The 18,803-nt window shown below is 37.3% G+C and overlaps 1 protein-coding gene across 1 annotated transcript in view; it reads right to left on the bottom strand.

The window, feature by feature from the left end:
- LOC140309463 (protein unc-13 homolog B-like) overlaps positions 1-18,803 on the bottom strand; it is a 135,198-nt gene that overhangs the window by 20,019 nt on the left and 96,376 nt on the right. Inside the window, exons 19-28 of the mRNA XM_072387322.1 lie at positions 17,273-17,341; positions 17,050-17,139; positions 16,403-16,543; positions 14,802-15,055; positions 14,203-14,288; positions 12,942-13,068; positions 11,144-11,240; positions 7,695-7,838; positions 3,730-3,807; positions 3,355-3,432 (exon numbers count right to left, since the gene is read on the bottom strand). Coding sequence (XP_072243423.1) covers positions 3,355-3,432; positions 3,730-3,807; positions 7,695-7,838; positions 11,144-11,240; positions 12,942-13,068; positions 14,203-14,288; positions 14,802-15,055; positions 16,403-16,543; positions 17,050-17,139; positions 17,273-17,341 — 1,164 coding nt within the window. The remainder of the gene's footprint in view (positions 1-3,354; positions 3,433-3,729; positions 3,808-7,694; positions 7,839-11,143; positions 11,241-12,941; positions 13,069-14,202; positions 14,289-14,801; positions 15,056-16,402; positions 16,544-17,049; positions 17,140-17,272; positions 17,342-18,803) is intronic.

Below are 18,803 nucleotides of genomic sequence, written 5' to 3'. Positions count from 1 at the left end.
ATAACAGATTTAATTTATTAGCAACATCCAGTTTAACATCTGTTCATTTCAACCATTCAACCAAAACTCCACTACACTTTATCTTTTCTCACACTCTGACTTCAACCCCCACAGACCATGTCAAAGTCAGCTAAACCATTGCAAGAAGCCATTTAGAGGCAGCTAAATACAACAGTTTTACACACCATCACATTCAATTATCTAATGGCCCACCATCTAGTCTGTTAAGCTCTCAAGAAGGAATGAGCTGTAAATGTAAAAAGAGTTTCACCAGCACGTGGAACCAGGCTTTGTGGATATTCTGGCATCATGTCTATAGAGATTTATGAACTGTGTTTACTAAGCAGCAAATGGGAAATTCAAATGGGAAACAGATATTGGCAAATGTGATTTAATGACGGATTCATTATCCGATATTGGACAGTTAATGTTTATGATGATGAAGTTTATCATAAAGCTAAGAAAACACTATGGTTTATTGGTCCGAAAAACATATTCCCCAAATCATATCCCGACGTTCTCTTTTTTTCTTTGTGCTTAAAACCAAAACATGCAATATTTATGAAAATTGATCGCAGGTCTACTGCTGCTACTATGTATTCAAAGAGCTAATCATACAGAAAACAGCAGGGAAACCTCTAGTTTGCTTCCTCCTTGTTGACATTTTGATCACTATACTACAAAAATGTCCAAGATAAGAGGAAGACAACATGTTTTCACTAAAAAAGACGTTCCACTTCTTACCTCAGATCCCTCTGAGTCTGAGCAGGCAGACTGGCATTTAAAACAATAAGGAAAAAAAGGTCAAATTAGACAAAATGAAATGATAACGTTCACAGCAGCCAAAAACCAAAAACCCAAACAAAGATGGTTATTTCAAAAGATAAATACAAGTGCGGCTAAATATGATGTATGCCTTTTGATGCAGCCTACCCACCATGTTATCCCCCGCTTCATTGTCAGAGATAGGCTGGCATATGGAAAACAAAAAATAAAACATATAAAACAAAGAAAATGTGATTATAAGAAAAGAAAAACAAAGAAGAAAGAGCCTAAAAAGAATGATTGCACTGCAGAGGTTTTGTAAATAAATGGATAATGTAAAGCATCAGATTGCAGTGATGCTCACAGAAACATCTGATTTAATTAGAAATAATGTATGATAATGATCTTGATCTAGAATTTCTGTGATCATACTGACTACTGTGTGAGACAGCTTTAGTTCCGGCTGTAACTTTCTGAGAAACAGATCCATGCTCTAAGCGCTTAAGTTTTTCAAGCTTGAGCTTGGCAATGCTACAAAAGATGCGTTCGACTGCAATAAATTGGCCAAGACAATTTTAGAAAACCAGGTCTATAAAGAAATGGCTTCTTCTTGTAGATAGCCCTGAGCTTAACCTCATCTAATGCCTGTGGCACTAACTAGAATCCTAACAGCAATCCAGGCCTAATGTCTGAACACTGATGGTCATTCTCATTAATGCTCTTATGACTGTACAGACAAAGCAGGCTTATAGCAAAACATATAACAGCTACTTCGGTTCACAAAGCAAACTATTAGTTTAAAAATCAAGGTTGTAAATGTGTTCACACACTTTTACACACACACTCTTTGACTTGGCTAAAAAAACTAAAATTAGAAGGTTAGAAGGACAGTGGTGGTATAAGTCCCAGGACTTTCAAGGTTTATGGTCAGCTGGGTGATGACATGTTTTAGACTAAGTTTCATTTTCACTCCTGGATTATTGTCCTCTTCAGTTGTTGTGTGCAACCATGAATTTTTCTATTTTTAGACCAACTTTCATTATTTTCAGATGAGACTGAAATTTCACTTGCGGCTTACTTTTTGGCAATAAAACTGGAGGAGATGATTTTCTTTGCAGCTAGAGTCAAAAGTTCAATGACAGATTAATGCCAATGACTTAGAAAGTACATACCTAACATATGGATGTAACATTTGGGTGTCCACATACTTTTGTGTTTTCACTGCGTTAGCTAAATAAATTGTATAGATAAAAAGAAAAATCTATGGGTCTTTAACAATTACCTCAGATTTCAGTCACATTAACTCAACATACTTTACTTTCTCACAATTAACATCTGGGCTCTGGCAGGAAAAGCCCAGGTGGAGCCAACACGGGCCACATCAAACTGGTCTGCAACCACTTAAAGAAAAAGTCCAAGACTAAACCTTAAAGTTTAAGGCTGGAACAGAGAGACAAATCAACCCACCTCCTCATCACACTCGTCAGGTTCCTCCTCATTCTCAAGCTTATGGGGAAAAGCAGCACCAGACATAAATTACATGTTGGGAGTGGAAAATCACAATTTATTGCTGGAAGGGATAACTAGGTGCCAGGTGGGAGGAAGAGCTCTAATGGACCTCTTCTGTATGAGTAAAATTAGGATCAGAATTAAATAAACACACACTACTGGGTGGGAAAAGACCTGACAATTGATACGAGGTTATGGGCATATTTTTTACATTACTGACAGGAGAAAAGGGAATGAGGCAAAATAAAATCTTTCCCCAGACATACCCTCTCCTCTTCAGCAGTTAACTGTAGAAGAGAGAAACACATTTGGTCTCACTTGTTAAATAATCATTTAAACTCATTTGTTAAGTGTCACATTTGTTTTAGCTTGTTGTACTTTTTGCACCTTTTTCCTCAAGCAAAAGTAGCTACTTTTTACAAACATTTATAATGTTCCCCAAATGTATGTGCAAAAGTTTTCGTCTTCACAATAGATTTGTAAATGAAGCAAGTGAAATACAAGTGTAGGTAGATTTATTCCCACAATGCATATTCATATAAATCTAAAAAATCAGAGGTTCAGCACAAAAAGCTTCGTGGATCTGTATGAATTTAAACTCTGCAACCTCTCTGAACCCAAATACATATCAAATGGTTCCATTACAGTAATTAGGTCACAATGAAGGAAGGTTAGGTGACCCAAATAGGCAGATCCTAACCTTGAAGAACAGAAAATGGAAATATTTGCGACTCAAACAATCCTCAATGCACTTTGCCTCTCTGCACATACTTCTTAACTTCTATCTTTCAAGTTCTTTTCAGCAGTCTAGCCTTTTCCTGAGATCTTTGCAACAAAATGTTGTGCTCATTATGATCAGTGTGCACACTTGTTTAATGTCCGTGCTCCCATTCTAAGTAAAAAAAGTTTGGAAATTTCTGCAACAGATTTGAACAGGAATTCCATGTTAAGATACCCTGGAAATGAAAAATTATAACCAAAGATACCAACATCAGTAGATTAAAAGAAAATGTGTTAGGTCTTTGCGGCTGATGAGTAAAAACACTGGCGTTGAATGTGTGAATATCTATTGAGACTCGCCTGTTTTGCTCCCATCGATTCAAACATCTTCTCCAAAAGGACCCTCATCTGCTGGATGTTGTTCATCAGCACACAAGGCTGGAAGAAGTTAGAGGAAGTGAGAACAGGTGCAAGTGTACCAGAAAAGAAAAGTAAAATAAAGTAAAGAAAGGTAAAGTAATTAAAAAAAATTAGCATGATGGGAAGATTTAAGGTAAGAGGAAACAACAAAGAGAGATGATGGTGAGCTACAGAAATTGGCAGGAAGAGCTAAAATATTAATCTTCTCGACAGAGAATGTACCAGCTTTCAACATGTTTGATCCCTCTCTGCAAAGCAGAGATGAGCCCAGAGGGAAGTGGTTTGGTAGCAGATTGGTGAGGATGAGGTACTCACTATCTTTTCCTTCTCACAGTACGATGGAAAGCTCTTGGCCAGCAGCGCACAGTACTGCAGCAGCACTTTGGTGATCGTCTGTGGAAACAAGATAACAAGCACATAGGTCATGTGTGCTCTAGGAACAGCTGGAGCTGTGACTATGAATGCTGGGATTTACTCCTTTAGACAGGTAAAAACACAGATGTGGCATCAAATATTCACACTGTGCTATAAAAAAGACTTGCAGATCTGAAGTCGTATTTTATATGTAAATTCTGTACAGGCACATTGCAAATGAAAAGAAAAGTGACATGGTGTTCAGATACAATCTTTCATTTCCTGTCTTTACAATGTACTAATCTCAAAATGACATGTGAAAGGAGAGAGAATGTTCAGGAATTTTACCTTGAGTCAGGAATATTTTTGCTGTCAATACGAAAATAAGTCTAGTGTTCAGGGAGTCATTTGCAAAACAGCTATAGACGAATACTTAAGATAACTACCACAAAAAGGAGGAACTGTGAATATGAAATGGACATTGATGTCTGATGACCAGCAGGTCGTCATGTGGAAAACTGCCAGAACAAATTTAACTGTGCTTGGCTGGCAATATGAGGGATGAAGATGTTTTGTTGGAAGGGATTGGACTACAGTCCTGACAGTTTTTGAATATCATGACATATTATACATTGAGCGATAAGGCAACTTATATGCTAATTTCATTTTCTACAATAACCTTAAAGACTGCAGGTGGCATTCAAGGAGCAATAACATCCTCTTGTTTAATGGTTTCTCTTGTCACTGTCCCATATGCTATTAGCTGAGATTATGGTAATTAGCAGGCTATTTCTGGTAAATTTCTTTATTTTTATTTTATCTTATTACATTTTAACAAAGCACTGTACTTAGCAAGTAGAAAAAGTGTCCAAAACTACCAAAACAGTTTTGTTTTTTCATGTTCAAATGTTTCTCAAGTGACTCAAACTTATTCTATTTTGTTTGTTTTCAAAATTGTTTAAGATTAAGATCAGATTTTTTTGTCATGTATAGGATACACGAAATTTGCCCTCCGCTTATCTTAACTATATACATACACAATGTGGGATTGAACACTTGTATCCTGTGAACCTTGAAACCTTTAGTGAAAGTGGAAATTCTGTGCAGTAAGAGCAGTTTATTATTTTAAATCAAATGCATAAAACAGTTCCCTTACAATCTTCTAAGAGACTCCCTGTCAGCGCTCAGCCTAATCCTCTCCATATCTTTGACACTGAACATGAAATACATTGAAAGAGATTTAATTTAATCTACTAGTCCAGTAAGAAATAGAAGACGTATCTTAATACTTCCAAAAAAGAAAAGAAGATATATATCTCTCAATACCCAATTTATATATTTTTAACTTAAGGGTGTTGATATATTCAAAGCTACACAATGAAACAATAACAAAGCTCTACAAGAATAAATCATTACTAACAATTGTGTTTTTCTTACTATAGCTAAATTCATAGCTCTTTTGGTTACCTTAAAATAAACCATTTATATCTAGGAGGATGGCTGATTGTTCAGAGGGGGATGAAGAAGAAGAAAGTGAAGGAATTAGAAGTTGTTTTTCTGAAAAGCTTAAGGGTCAACGTTTGAGAAATGGAGGATCATACTTATTGGGTAATCCAACCTGTGACTCAACCTTCACAAAGAGGCCAAAACCCTGAAGAGGTGAAACAAATTTGGCATGGGCAAAGGCAGAAAAACAAGAATAAGTACTGGTGGCTTTTCCAAGATGGAAATTGCTGATGAAGAACAAAAGTCTTCAAAGTAATGCTGAAGTTGCATATTTTCTCTTTGACAGGTAATTCAATTTACTTATATAGATTATATGTGTGGAAGATTGTTGGTCCTTGCGACTCTGAGTTGGATTTAGTGGGTACAGAAAATGAATGGCTGGATAGATAGTGGGTGGATGGCATTTTAGATAGTTGCTATCTTCAATTTGACCACTAGATGTCAGCAGTTGTTACACATTGATACTTGAAGACCAAGTGAGGTATGTCAAGCTTTGTGTCTGGATCTATCAGACTCATCAATGCCTGGACTGGTCTAGGACCCATTATACTTTTTATGAATTTATTCATATTTGTGTTAAATAGCATGTGTGGTTTCTTTTAAACTGTTGCTGCAGTGGTTTATCATGAGCTTGTTGTTGTTTGGCTGTGCACTGTGTGGGCACTTGCAATCCTTGCACCTATAAAGTTCCTAGAGGATAATTAAGGCTATTTTGAATTGGCTCAGAATACACACAGTATCACAGTGTTTTTCAATGTGAAATTATAGCTGGAATCCTGGTTACTGCTAACAAGATCCTGACAACTGGTTTTAGTAAAGCATTGTGTTGCATTAATAAAGGTGTAAAAGCAGAAAACTTCAGGTTTCAGATTAAAACTTTCCAAGAAAAAGGCAAGAAATGCTAACAAGATGCTGACATGTGAGGATACACAGACCGCCTTTCTGTAAGTAATAATAAATGTCTTGTTTGTTTACAATAAAAACTACATGGGGTAGGGGCATGAGTGGAAATGGTAAGCTGGGGACAGCAAACAGCCAGACTGAGCTTGCTACCATTTCCTCACAGCATTTTGGGTTCATTGTGAGTGATTTCTCTACTTTCTGCTGAGTCAGCCAGATGGTGTACTCATGCATTAAACATTTGTCCCGATGGCTGTTGGCACTACTTCGTATGATTTCCTCTGCTTGTTTAAGTCTATCTTGCCCTCTGTTATACTGTTATATGAGTCTGTCCTATCCTGGTTGAGGATGAGACAGATGAAGATTCAGAAACAGGTGACAAAAAATTTAAAAAGAAAAGACAAAAATAAAGGTAAATACAGATGGAAAAGTCTCTAAAGCCACAGAGCCTCATGAGCCTGAGACTTCACAGAATGAGACAAGATGGTGGCTGAATAAATAAAAAGTAAACTAATGCTAAGATAGAGAAGATGAAAAGACGCAAGGAGGAGATTAACCTGAGTGAAGTGACAGAAAATAAAAAGCTATTCAAAGGCTGGGGACAGAGATGGACAGCTCAGAGTGATGGCTTACATTAGCCATTCTTTATTTAATGAGTTCCATATCGATCGAGTCTCAAAGGTTTGTTAGATTTAATGGCAAAGCTTAAAAGCAGTTCCGTTAAATTAGATTTGAAGAAAAGAAATATTAACGGTTTGGACATAAAAACACACAGTATGCTGCTGTGCATTTACATGGGATAAATACCTGAAACTCAAAAGCCAGTTTCTTAGAGGTACAAATAATTTAATGACATGAAAGAGGAGTGTGTGTCACTTTTTCTACCGGAAAGGAATTTTTGGTCAGTAATAAAAACCTGTGTCTGTATCATCAGTTATGAAAGGCAGTTAATGGGAAAGTTCACCCAAAAATCAAACTCAGCTTGTGACAAACATCAGCTCTCACCTGACTTTTTGTGCAGAAATCAAGTCCAAATACTGCTGAGCTCAATCAGTAGTATTAAACACAAAGTTGTCCTCATATGCAGATCATTTCCAACATACTGTACTGTTTCCTACGGAGCCCACTAGTGCCCATTGAGGTCAGAACATATTTGTGGGCCACATCTTACTACACCATTACCGTGATGTCATTTGCCTGTTTTAAGTATTTAGTTTTCAAGTTAGCTTCTTAATTTTTTGGATTATGTATAATTGGATACATTCCTTTTGATCTCCACTGTGAGTCAGAAAGCACATAAAATAGACAAAGCACTAGTGACAAGTGATTTTTGTACATTTGTTGACCTGACCAATAAAAGCTTTTAACAAAAAGGGAGGAAAGATTTATGTGCTAATGAAACACATAAGAGAAAAGATGTTTGTCTGAGCTATAAAAGGAATTAACAAACCTATGTCAGAGACCAGGAAAGATGTAATGCAAACAAATGATGGAAACTTTTTCTGAGATACTGATCTCACCTTGGCGAAGCGTCGGTTATATTGAGCCACCACGGTGGGATCGGGGCAGTCCAGTTTCTTGATGATCTCAAAGCTCTGGTTGAGCTGAGTGAAGATGTCCACCACTGAACTGGAGAACAGAACATGCTCTGAAGTCTGCTGGAACTGCAAGCGAAAGGAAGAAAAGACAAGTTGTTAAAAGTTTTGACCACTGGTAGTCCTCTTTATCTACTCTTAAGCCCACTAGTTTTTTACTTTCCTGTAATCAAATCCTTCACTTGTTGCAAATGGAGGCCTCATTTCACCCTTGCACTTACAGTAACATGTGCTGCTATAAAGAAAGTCATTAGCTAAAAGGCTGAAGATTGTGGTCACATCTTTCCCAAGTTCCTGGCTCTTGCTGTTGTGTTTTGTTGTTGGCCTCTCCTACTCTTAAAAATATATAGATCCACAGATGGTTCTTTAAGGAGATAAGTGAACACTTCCTCAATAAAGGGAATCTTTAATGGACTCCACATTAAATCCCATTAGCTACAAGAGTTGTGCCTTCCAATGAGAAGAGCTAAGGAAATAACTGCATTTGTTGGGTAAAATAATTTGTAAAATTCATGTTTTCTGGAAGCTAAATGTAAAGAATGTCATCCATCCTGCATTTTATCAGCTGTGAGTTAAATTTGATACATCCTCTCAACATTTATCCAACACAGACCTTTAGTGAGTAACAGTACATTCTAAGTTGCAGTTCCTGCAACTGATAATAAACATTATGACCTCTGTGCATCCACCTGTAAGCTGTGAGTGTAACTTTGGTATTCTATATACACTGTTTTAGGGCTTGTGCAGTCGAATAGTAAGAAAATAAATCTCATTTGGTTGTCTTGAGACTCTTTCTCTTGATCTCATTGTAAAATATCACAAGGTTAAGGGAAAATGATAAATTAAATTATTAATTACAGCAAAGAGGCAACTTCACATCAATGCACAACAACACAGCTGAGGTTTTGGCATTCTGGGGACTGTCAGAGTACACAGAGTACACAATAAAGACATGTATTTCTGGAGTATTAGTTTCTAATCTCAGTGCCAAATTCTTTAATTGTTTGTCTCATGATTTTTGGTGCTCTTTTGTTGCCTATTAGTAAATGCAGGCGCATAATACATTTATACAGGTGACAAAAACAAAAAACTCTTCATCTCTACTAACTAAAGGAGAAAGAAACGTCTTTAATGAAAAAAATTAATATATAAATACACCCCCAGTGTCAGAGAGCAAGATCAGCTTGTGTAGTCACTAGACAGTAAATAGAAAACTGCACTAACAACAATTAAAACTATTTGGGGCACCCTCAAAATGAATGAAACAACATCCAAAGTCCTTAATGTCAGCCATGAACATTTAAACTGGAGTTCACAGTAAACTTCATTATCAACAAGAAAGGATGGGCCTGTTCCCTGAAGATAAAGTGCAGCTTTGGGGCCGTCAGGACTCTGACAGAGAACACTTGTCTAATTCTGCATATTGAGGACTGGATGGCCAGAAGAAGCGCTGTGCTACATTAAAATCACTTGAACTATCCACATGAGACTCGATGAACACAAGGTCATTGGGTAGAGGCCATATGTCATTCTGTCGTAAATTGTTCTTAGTTTTTATTCTGCTGTTGCTGTCTCCTTCACAACATGATCAACAGATGTGAGAAATATGGTCTCTCACTGTGCTCTCAGCTGCTGGAGGGAAGAAAAATGTTCAGGTAGCAGCTGATGTATAATTCTCGGCTCTAATTGATTTGTCTTGGTGGTAAAACTATGAAGACTTAATGCAAAAATACATCCGTTAAATCTGTTTCAATCACCAGCAGAAATTAGAAAATAAAAGTTGACATCCTCAGATTCAGGAGTGATAATGAGCAGCAGCAGACTTGAATTATGTGATCTTTTATCAGGATTTTTCTTGATATTTTCAGGATGTGAGTCACCTTAAAAGTATTGTCTCCAATTTGTTTCTTGTGACCTGTTTGCAAATGGAAATAAAAATAATGTAATTTGTGTAATTTGTGAACATAAAATATGGGCGGCGCCACATCATCCAGTTTGTTGAAGTTTTGAAGTCTTGAGGTATGTCTTTGGCCATCAAGAGCCTGATCTGACTCAGTTTCACCATTTTGGTCAGCTTGGACTTACTCTCAAGTGAGGTTCACATGGTCATTTCTGCAGTTTTTTGCATCTTGTGTTTCCTTCATTTTTCAGCACTGGCAGTTGCTACTTAGAAATGAATGTCCCATATTTACTGATTTAATGATCTTATAATTTCCTGATTTTGTAATGGCAGAATAATCAAACAAAAGCATCATTCAAACAATGTGACAACATCTGATCAATGATTTTGGCTATATCTCCATGTACGTTGATCTCCTAAAAAGGAAGCGTGACGCAACAGAACGTCTGGAGCATTTTCTCACACAGTTCACAGCCGCCTGACACATCAACAACAACAATGTGCATGTGCAAACAACCCAGAGACACAGTTGCTTTAGTCAAGAAGAGGAGAGGCAGACGGATGTGTTCCTGACAAATGTTTGCTCTAAAAGTAGGGGTGTGACAATACACTCAGCTCACGAGACGAGATTTTAAGAAAACTACAATGACAAAATATATGACTGCACCAACAGACTTTTATTTAACCGAGTTGCACATGCATTTTGAAATGTTTTATGATAACTCTTTACATGCATGATCAGGGCTCTCAAGTTTTGAATGAAGGCAAGAGTGAGAATCCGCCGGGTACCCAAAATGCTGCCAAACAAACGATGTGAAAGTGGCGGGGGCCTCTTCAATGGTAATATGGTAATATCAGTATTTTAATTCCCCTCCTGCTCCTCCTCTTCTTCTTTTACTTCTCCTTCTTTAGGTTCTGGCAGGCTAGTCGTAGCACATTACTGCCCTCACAGGTCCAAAACAGAAGTTTGGATAGCTCACTCGTCTCGTCACACCCCCCATCTAAAAGTCACTCAATTTGTTTCAAGTCACTTTTTTGTTGCTGAAGGGGTCTGTAGAAGCTAAAGTAGCAAAAACTTGCACAAGAAACTGTCCCTGTGTGGTGACTGTGTGTGAAAAGTGAATTGTTTGAGACTTAAGAGTCCTGAAAACCATCACCACTGCGATAATTTTATGTGCTTATCAGCACACAAATAAATACAAGTAAATGAGGGCTGTGATGTACTGATAAGAAACAAAAAATAAGAGGAATGTCAAATATCACAAAGGATCAGGATCAGAACTGCAAGATCAACAATTCCAACCATCTAGCTGTTTATACGTCTCTTTCTTTTTTAATGAGCTACAGTCTTTTGTTCTTTTGTGTAAAAGAAGAACATAGATAAGATCCTAAAATGAACAAGGCAGCTTGTAAATAAAATAAAAACTTTTGTAGAATCTTGAAAATTCTTCCCATTCTTGTTTTTGTGACTCACCCCTTCTCTCTTGTCTCTCTCTAAAGCTCCGTGCATGAACTCCATGGACACATCCTCGTTCTCAGCCAGCCAGGCGAGCACAAACTGGAGAAACCATCTGCAGCAACGACAAGAAAGACATTTTCTAAACATCTCCTGTATAAACAATAAACGTGATGCACAAAACACAAGGGAACCTGAATGATGAGAAACCATGAGATGAAAAGAAATGTTGTTGAGTTCATAGACTTGCAGATTATGAATCTATTTTCAAAAGCCTCTTTCAAACATATATATATATATAAACATTTTTTCTTTTAAATGTCTTGAAATTTCTGGGAGGAGACCCCGGGGAAGACCCAGGACACGTTGGAGAGACTATGTCTCGGCTGGCCTGGGAACGCCTCGGGGTCCCCCCGGAAGAGCTGGAGGAAGTGGCCGGGGACAGGGACGTCTGGGTTTCTCTGCTCAAGCTGCTGCCCCCGCGACCCGACCCCCGGATAAGCGGCAGATGATGGATGGATGGAATTTCTTTCATAAATTCTCCAGCTCTAATACAGTATATCATTAGATGATTTCTGTTTCAAATGGCTCATTTTCCCTCTCAGCATTACTGTTTATATGGTAATTGGTCTGCCTTTTTATAGTCCCTTTTAACCTTGCCTGGGTTCTACAAAGTGCTTTACATGTGTTTCTCATTCACACATTCATTAAGTAACTCTTAACGATGGGATGGGTGTAGCTCAGACAGTAGGGTGGCCATTTTGAGGCTGGTTTGATACCCAGCTTTTGAATTTGACGCGTCAAAGGCAAGGTAATGAAGGCCAGTACATGATAACATACATGCAGCACTCTTACACACACTCATCACAATGGGCCAGTGTGTGGGTTTAAGTAGACGTCAAGATGTGAATTGGCTGGGGATCTTCAAGATTGTAATCTGAGTGTTTATCATGTTTGTCCTTTCCTTGCTCAAATACCTATTTTCATAGGAAAAAAAGTGAACTAAACAAAAATGTTTGCAGCTGAGGAAAGTGATGTGTTCTAGCTAGCAGAGATGTTTCACAAATGTGAAAACAGCATCTGCCATCTTTAATGCTGAATCCAAATGGTTTCACATACTAAGTAACACTAAATCCAATATTTTGATGCAAATTCTGCCTGAACAAGAGCAAACGTCTTCCACATCGACAATTTTAAGTCTAAGGAAATATCTGTGAGTGACTGACGATCACAAGATATCTTTATCAAAAGATAAGATCATGAAGAAACGACCCAAAATGTACCATATATATGTAAATTACATTTGGAAATTGATCAGTTTTAAGTTGCATTACGGCATGTTTTTTACAAGATAAAAAACCCCCCAAAACTTTAATTTGTTTTCTAATATTTCAAAGTCAGTGATTCTTTGGCAGCTTATGGTAGCTTGTTTAGTTCAGGACGAGGCAGTGAATGGAGACTAGATGGGTGACAGGTAGCAGTTCTTTAGAAAAATAACACCTGAGGGAAGCTCATTAAAAAACATCAATGTGAACTAAGATTTTTTAAAATGTGTGAGCTTAACTTTCAACTGGCCCTTCTGAAGTGAGATGTTCCAGAAAAAAAATGCAACAGAGCAATGAACACAAGCTGCATCTTAATATTATTATCACATTTTTTTAATTTTGTATCAAGGCCCAAACACGAGGGATTTGAGTTAAGGATGTGAGAGTCCAAAAGTGAGTATGCAAAACTGGACAAAATCTGAGTGGAAAGAGAAATAAAAATCAATCAGGGGGAACAAGGGAAATAATGAGAACAAGAAATGGTGTCTTACGCGGGGTATTCAGGCACAGTGTCAGCGAAGGCAGGCAGATCCTTAACATACTCGTTGTAAAGACACTTGACCTTGAAATGCAGGTTCATGTAGTCAGCAGTCCTACAGAGCTTATGCTTCTCATGCTCTGTAAAAACAGCAAGACACACAAAAACACTCAGAAATAAAGAAACAGACTAGTTTAAAATCTCTCTCCATGAAGATTTGTAACACAATGAGTCAATGTATCGAAATAAATCTGCTGTTTATCTGGTACTGATGTCCAATAAAGTCTGCAGACCAAGAAATTAATAATTTATCCAAGGTTTAAATACATTTCCGAATGTAACATGAGTTTTATCTTTGAATTCATGATAAATGGCAAACAGCTTGAGTCTGAGGTAAAATGCACATGATTCATGAGCAAGCATGTAAACATACACAGAGATTAGTAGAGGACTACATGCCCAAACTTCATTGTCATAACTATGTAAAACTGACATACGGATAAGCAATGAAGGACTGGGAGATGGTGTCCGAGGTGACAGAAAGAAACCTACTTACACACTCTTCATATATACACACACACAGTCTTACCAGCATAGAAATCAACCCTGCGGATGCGAAATGTGGCGGGAGCTGAGATGGCAACAGAATTATGAGAAAAACTGATGAGAGTTCAGACAAAACAGAAAGGAAAGTTTCATGCAGAAAAGACTGAGATGGGAGTACATTTTGGAAAACAAATCCTAGGAGCCTGGGATGGTCAACTAAACACAAAGTCTAAATATCTGTAACCTTTCAGCAAATTTGTGCTTTGAACTCATACGAAAGTTAAGCTTTTACACAAGTAGAAAAACAAATTATATGAATTAAAACTGTACAACGACGCAGTGTTTATAAGTATGTGTGCATTTGTCTCAAAGGGAATTCAGTGGAATTACATTCTTTTGTAAAGTGGGAAACTCACTCAGAGGAGGTCAGAATTGTTAAAGCTGAACACACCGTGATCGAGCAGACAAACAAGCAGCAACAACACAACTACTACACTACTACTGACTCTGCCTGTATCATCTCAACAACTACGTTGTGTTTAGCCGCTATTCTCACCATTGTTCCAGCGGCAGTGGTCTATCTTATCCAGAACTGGAGAAGATGATGGCAATGAAAGAAAGAGAGTTGATGTGGTGAAGAAAATGAAGCATGTAGATGGAAGTTGGAGAGCGAAGAATGTTTCTTTTTCTTTCAAACACAAACGTAGATATATCATAAACAGTCTTACCCTCCAAAGCATATTTCATGTCCTGAGCAAAAAGAATCCACATGACCTCAGCGCTGACTTTACCCACATTGAGTTCTTGAGGAAACCTAAAAGGCAGTAAGAAGGTAGGAAGTGAAAGTATTCGTGTCTTTGCTCGTGTGCATTATTAACATAAAATTCAGTTTGGTGCTAAACCAAGGATGTCTTATATAGTAATGTTAAAGAGGAACAGCAGACAAATACTTCGAGTATTCTTAAGCAAGTAACATAAAAAACAAAAACATCAAACCAAGCAGAAGCCAATATTTCCTCATCTTACTGTGATGACAGAAGATTAAAAAATCTCAAATGTTCACAGAAATATTAGTATATAACATGTTTTTGTCATTGGCAATTTCAGCAAAATATACCTATAACTTTTGATTGATTGAATTCCACTGTGATTACTTATGTTCAGCATAAAATAAAGAAAGTAAAAGGAGGCTCCTGTTAGCGGCTGTGATGAACAGTAAATTAAACAGAATCTCATCACTTATTCACTTATTTTTCAGGTTAAAAAACTGAGACATGAGCAATGAAAATAAACTTAAACACCAGCACAACAACAGAATAATACTGACTGATTAATGATGGGTGTGTATGAGTTCTTGTCTTCTTCGATGATGGACACAATGAGGGTGATGAGTTTGGGCCAAAAGTCGAGATTCTGAATACTCGGGCCTTGCTCCTCTGGCTGGCTCTCCTCTTTCTGTTCTTCCTCTTCTTCTTCCTCTTCCTCCTCCTCTTCTTCTTCTTCCTCCTCCTCATTATCTTTGTTTGCCTCTCCCTCTGTTTTTTCCTTCTTCTTCTTTTTCTTTTTCTTCTCTGGCTCAGGCTGCAAGAGAGAAATAGACAGAACATAATGTGGCAGTTGCCAGATATCATAGACCTCAGAGAAACTAAACCCATAGGCAAAAAGAAAGTTTTTATGAAATAAGAGACATATTCTGCATTCAATATTAAACAGAATATTATTCCTCCACTGTACTGGGATGATTTAATAAGAAAAAATCTGGCCCCATTTTTAAGTAACAAGGTTTTGCAAATCCAATAAAGATTCTTAATCACAATGCAAGTATCTTTAATTCATACCAACAGAAGAGTGGTATAATGAGTTCTGACATATAAGGACATGAACATTTCTTAGGACAGCTCCAAATATTATGCATTCTAGGAGTAAATCAAAGAGATGGAAATAGTATCAATATGATTTTTATGTCTAATTCCAGTAGGTAAAGTAAAACAAGCCAGATGTTTCTTCATTTAAAATTTGTAAAAGGCAAAAGAGATTTGTCATAGATATTAAAAATGTTTTGTGTCATTGTGACAAACTGTAATATTCAATCCAAGAGTGTCAAGAGCAGAACATACTGCCATGATTATAGCCTAAAAAGCAAACTTATCGTGCTTTTTATAGTAACTTGCATGTGTTTGTTGAAAAGCAACAAACACAGAAATAAAGAAATGCTGATATAGACAACAAAAAAGGCAAAAATTATGCATTAAAATGACTTTCTGATTTCTTCTGTTTTTGTTTGACTTTTTAGAATTACCACTTATTATTTACGTTATGATTTTCTATCTTATTTCTTGTTATGATCCAGTGACCACAGGAGAGGAAACAGGGCAGGTGTAGCCGATCTCTAATTTTTTTCCACGATACACAGAAACAAACATTTTCTAGGAGTAAAGGCACAAAAGAAAAAAACAACAAAACACATACCAACACAAATTAATATATTCTGATATGACGACATAAAAATAAGATGCAAAAGGGGAAAAACAATTAATAGAATAGATGAAATAAATAAATAAATGAAATACAATAAAAAGTTCAACAATAACATGAATTAATGCAAAGATCATTTACCGTAATTGAAAAAAAAAAATACATGGAAAAGGATCAGGGCTGCATTTTTTTCTCTCCATATTTTCTTTCCATTTAAATCAATATATCATGTGAATTTATTTATTTCTTAAAAAATCAATTCCTGCTTTAGTCCCGAATACATCACTGCATATTTTGCAGAATCAAAATGTCACATTTTTCTTTTAGGGGACAGAAAGCTTTTGGAAGAAGCTTTTTAGCATTAGATTATCTTTCAGGCATAGATTCAGGCAAAGCCAAAACTTCCAGAGCTTCTACAGAAGAATAACTAAATATGTAAACTTAGAAGCTCACTGGTGGGTCGGCGGTTTGAAACTGGCGGTTGAAGAGTTCCAGACAGTTGTTGAAGATGTACTCGTAAGTGGAGTTCAGACAGGCCTTGACACAATCCCGCACCACATTGGCTGCTCTGGGAGGATTCGGCAGCTCCAACACCTGTGGGACAGTTCAGATAAACGTGAACCAAAGCACACAGACATGCACAAGCCAATAGATACTATACAAACGTTAGAAATTCATCGCAATGACTGAGTAAAGCAACACAAATACACTTGTGAAATTTAAATATATCACTTTACGCTGTACACAGCTTTGGAATCAAGGGTCTCAACTAAACACAAGTTCACTCCAAGAAATATTAGTTAGTGAATGCAATCAGTCCTACACCACTACATTTGAACTCTGTTTGTGTTTCCTGGTGACATTCTACCCTCATACGAGTCCTTACAAGAGTCAAACTCTGTAAAATACTGCCAGCTTTGGGCATTCTACAGTGACAGTTAATAGAAACTTTAGGTAATATGATAACAGTGTACAGCTTTAGCGAATGATTGTTTAAGGTATGATTATCTTAAATTGTACTGGAAAGGCCTCCATGTTGCACACATTGGATGTTTGGTGTCATGATGGTGTGCTTTGAGTTGATATTCTGTTTCTTCTACCTTCATCCTGAAGAAGGTGATGCTGGTGAGAAGATCCACGGTTGACTTCAGGTCATTGAGACGAGCCTTGTCGCTGACTGGGAAGTTATTCTGCTCAATGCCACACACAATTCAGTTGTTAAAAGTTATACTGGCATGCTTTACTGATCCTTTTTTTTAGTTTCACAATAATACCTGCATGTGCTGAAGAAAAGAAAAAAAAGCAGCTGAAACACTGACTCACTCTGTACGTGGAGAGGTCGATACGTAGGGAGTTGTGCAGCTGATCCAGGAGCTTCACAAAGCGATCTCTCTGCAGAGGAGAAGAAATACAAAGCAAACAGGTGTTTAATAGATTCACGCACTTGATCAGACAGCGAGGAACACATATTCTTGAGCAGTAAGCAGTGTTTGGCATGTGTCTCGTCTAAGGGCACAGAGCAGAACAGGGCGAACCGAAATGGAGATACAATTCCAAAAGACAAATAAAATGTGTGACCACAAGTTATATGAGTTTATTCAAATTGGATTGGCAGATTCTTAACTGTGAGTATACTGTGAGAAATATTGTATTTCATTTCAAGTTTATGGGACTAAACCTGCCTTTTCCGTTTCCTACCACTTGGTTTAGGTTTGTAATACTAAAACCAAGTTTCTGTCATGCTGTTACTTTTAAAATGTGGATAGTCTTACTATGATGCATCACCCCAAAGACGTGAGGGACAAAAAAAGAAAAGAATCAGTCAAATCTGCCTTGTAAATATATCAGGAGGAAGATTTTAGGTGAGAAATAATTCATGTAAATGTGTAATTCTCTATACACTGGTTTCTATTTTACCTGCATCATAAAGGATGGAAGTTGTATGCAGAGTTGAACATAACTGTCAATCATAAGTTCAGCATTATTTTAAGTTTAATGGACTTCATTAAGGGAGAGTGGTTTAAGCTGCACCTTAATCAGATGCATCTGTTTATCTTCTTTTGCATTTTAAACAGGTGCTTAAGATATGTTTGCTGCTCTGTGCTATGCTAATCTTCATTCTGGATGGACTTTAAGATCTCTGTTATTGAGATGTGCTCTCTGTTCCAGGAAATGTAAACAGCCTCTCCAGTGGGAGCAATTTAAGCCCGGTGTCGTCCTTAAACACAGAGAAAGAGCCAGGGATCAAACCACCCCGTAATGAATGGCCAACCAGCTCGACCACCTAAACTACACCCAGTAGCGGCATCCCCATTGTCTATTTTTATCCCCTTGCCTTCATATGCTTTGGCTACACAAATGTATTTACATGGCATGGCATAAAGCACTGTTCAATTGGGAGGGAGAGTCCTCTGCAGCAGAGGGACACGTGATGTGGCTCACAAACTTTTTTCTTTTTGATGGAGAGAAAACAAGGGGGGAGAAGAAGGCGAAGCAAGATTTCCAGCCTCACTGAAAATTGGCTAAATTAGTTACAAAAAATTGGCCAGGCACATTTTTCTAATATGTAATGATGAATAACAAAAATACTGCATTTTGATTGCGTAACAGTTCAGTTTCTTTGGATGCCTTCCATGCCTTCGTTCCTTATTGCCTTAGAAAAGTAGCCAGTCATGGTTGAATGCCTAGCAATTAATTAGTGCATTGTTAGAGGACTTCAAAATGTTTCTTTTTGTTTTTAATACTTTTATAAAGTATGAACAATGTCCAATAATAATTGGCACTAAAGACCAATCAAAATGCCAAATTCTAATCAACCCCTGACAGTTTTTCTTCTCGCCTTGTTTGTGACTAT

The sequence above is a fragment of the Leuresthes tenuis genome, unplaced genomic scaffold (assembly GCF_036924035.1).
Source record: "Leuresthes tenuis unplaced genomic scaffold, fLeuTen1.0.hap1 SCAF_6, whole genome shotgun sequence".
In the NCBI taxonomy this organism is placed as follows: domain Eukaryota; kingdom Metazoa; phylum Chordata; class Actinopteri; order Atheriniformes; family Atherinopsidae; genus Leuresthes; species Leuresthes tenuis.
The sequence above is the reverse complement of the archived record's forward strand: the minus strand, read 5'-3'. Positions and strand labels throughout refer to the sequence as shown.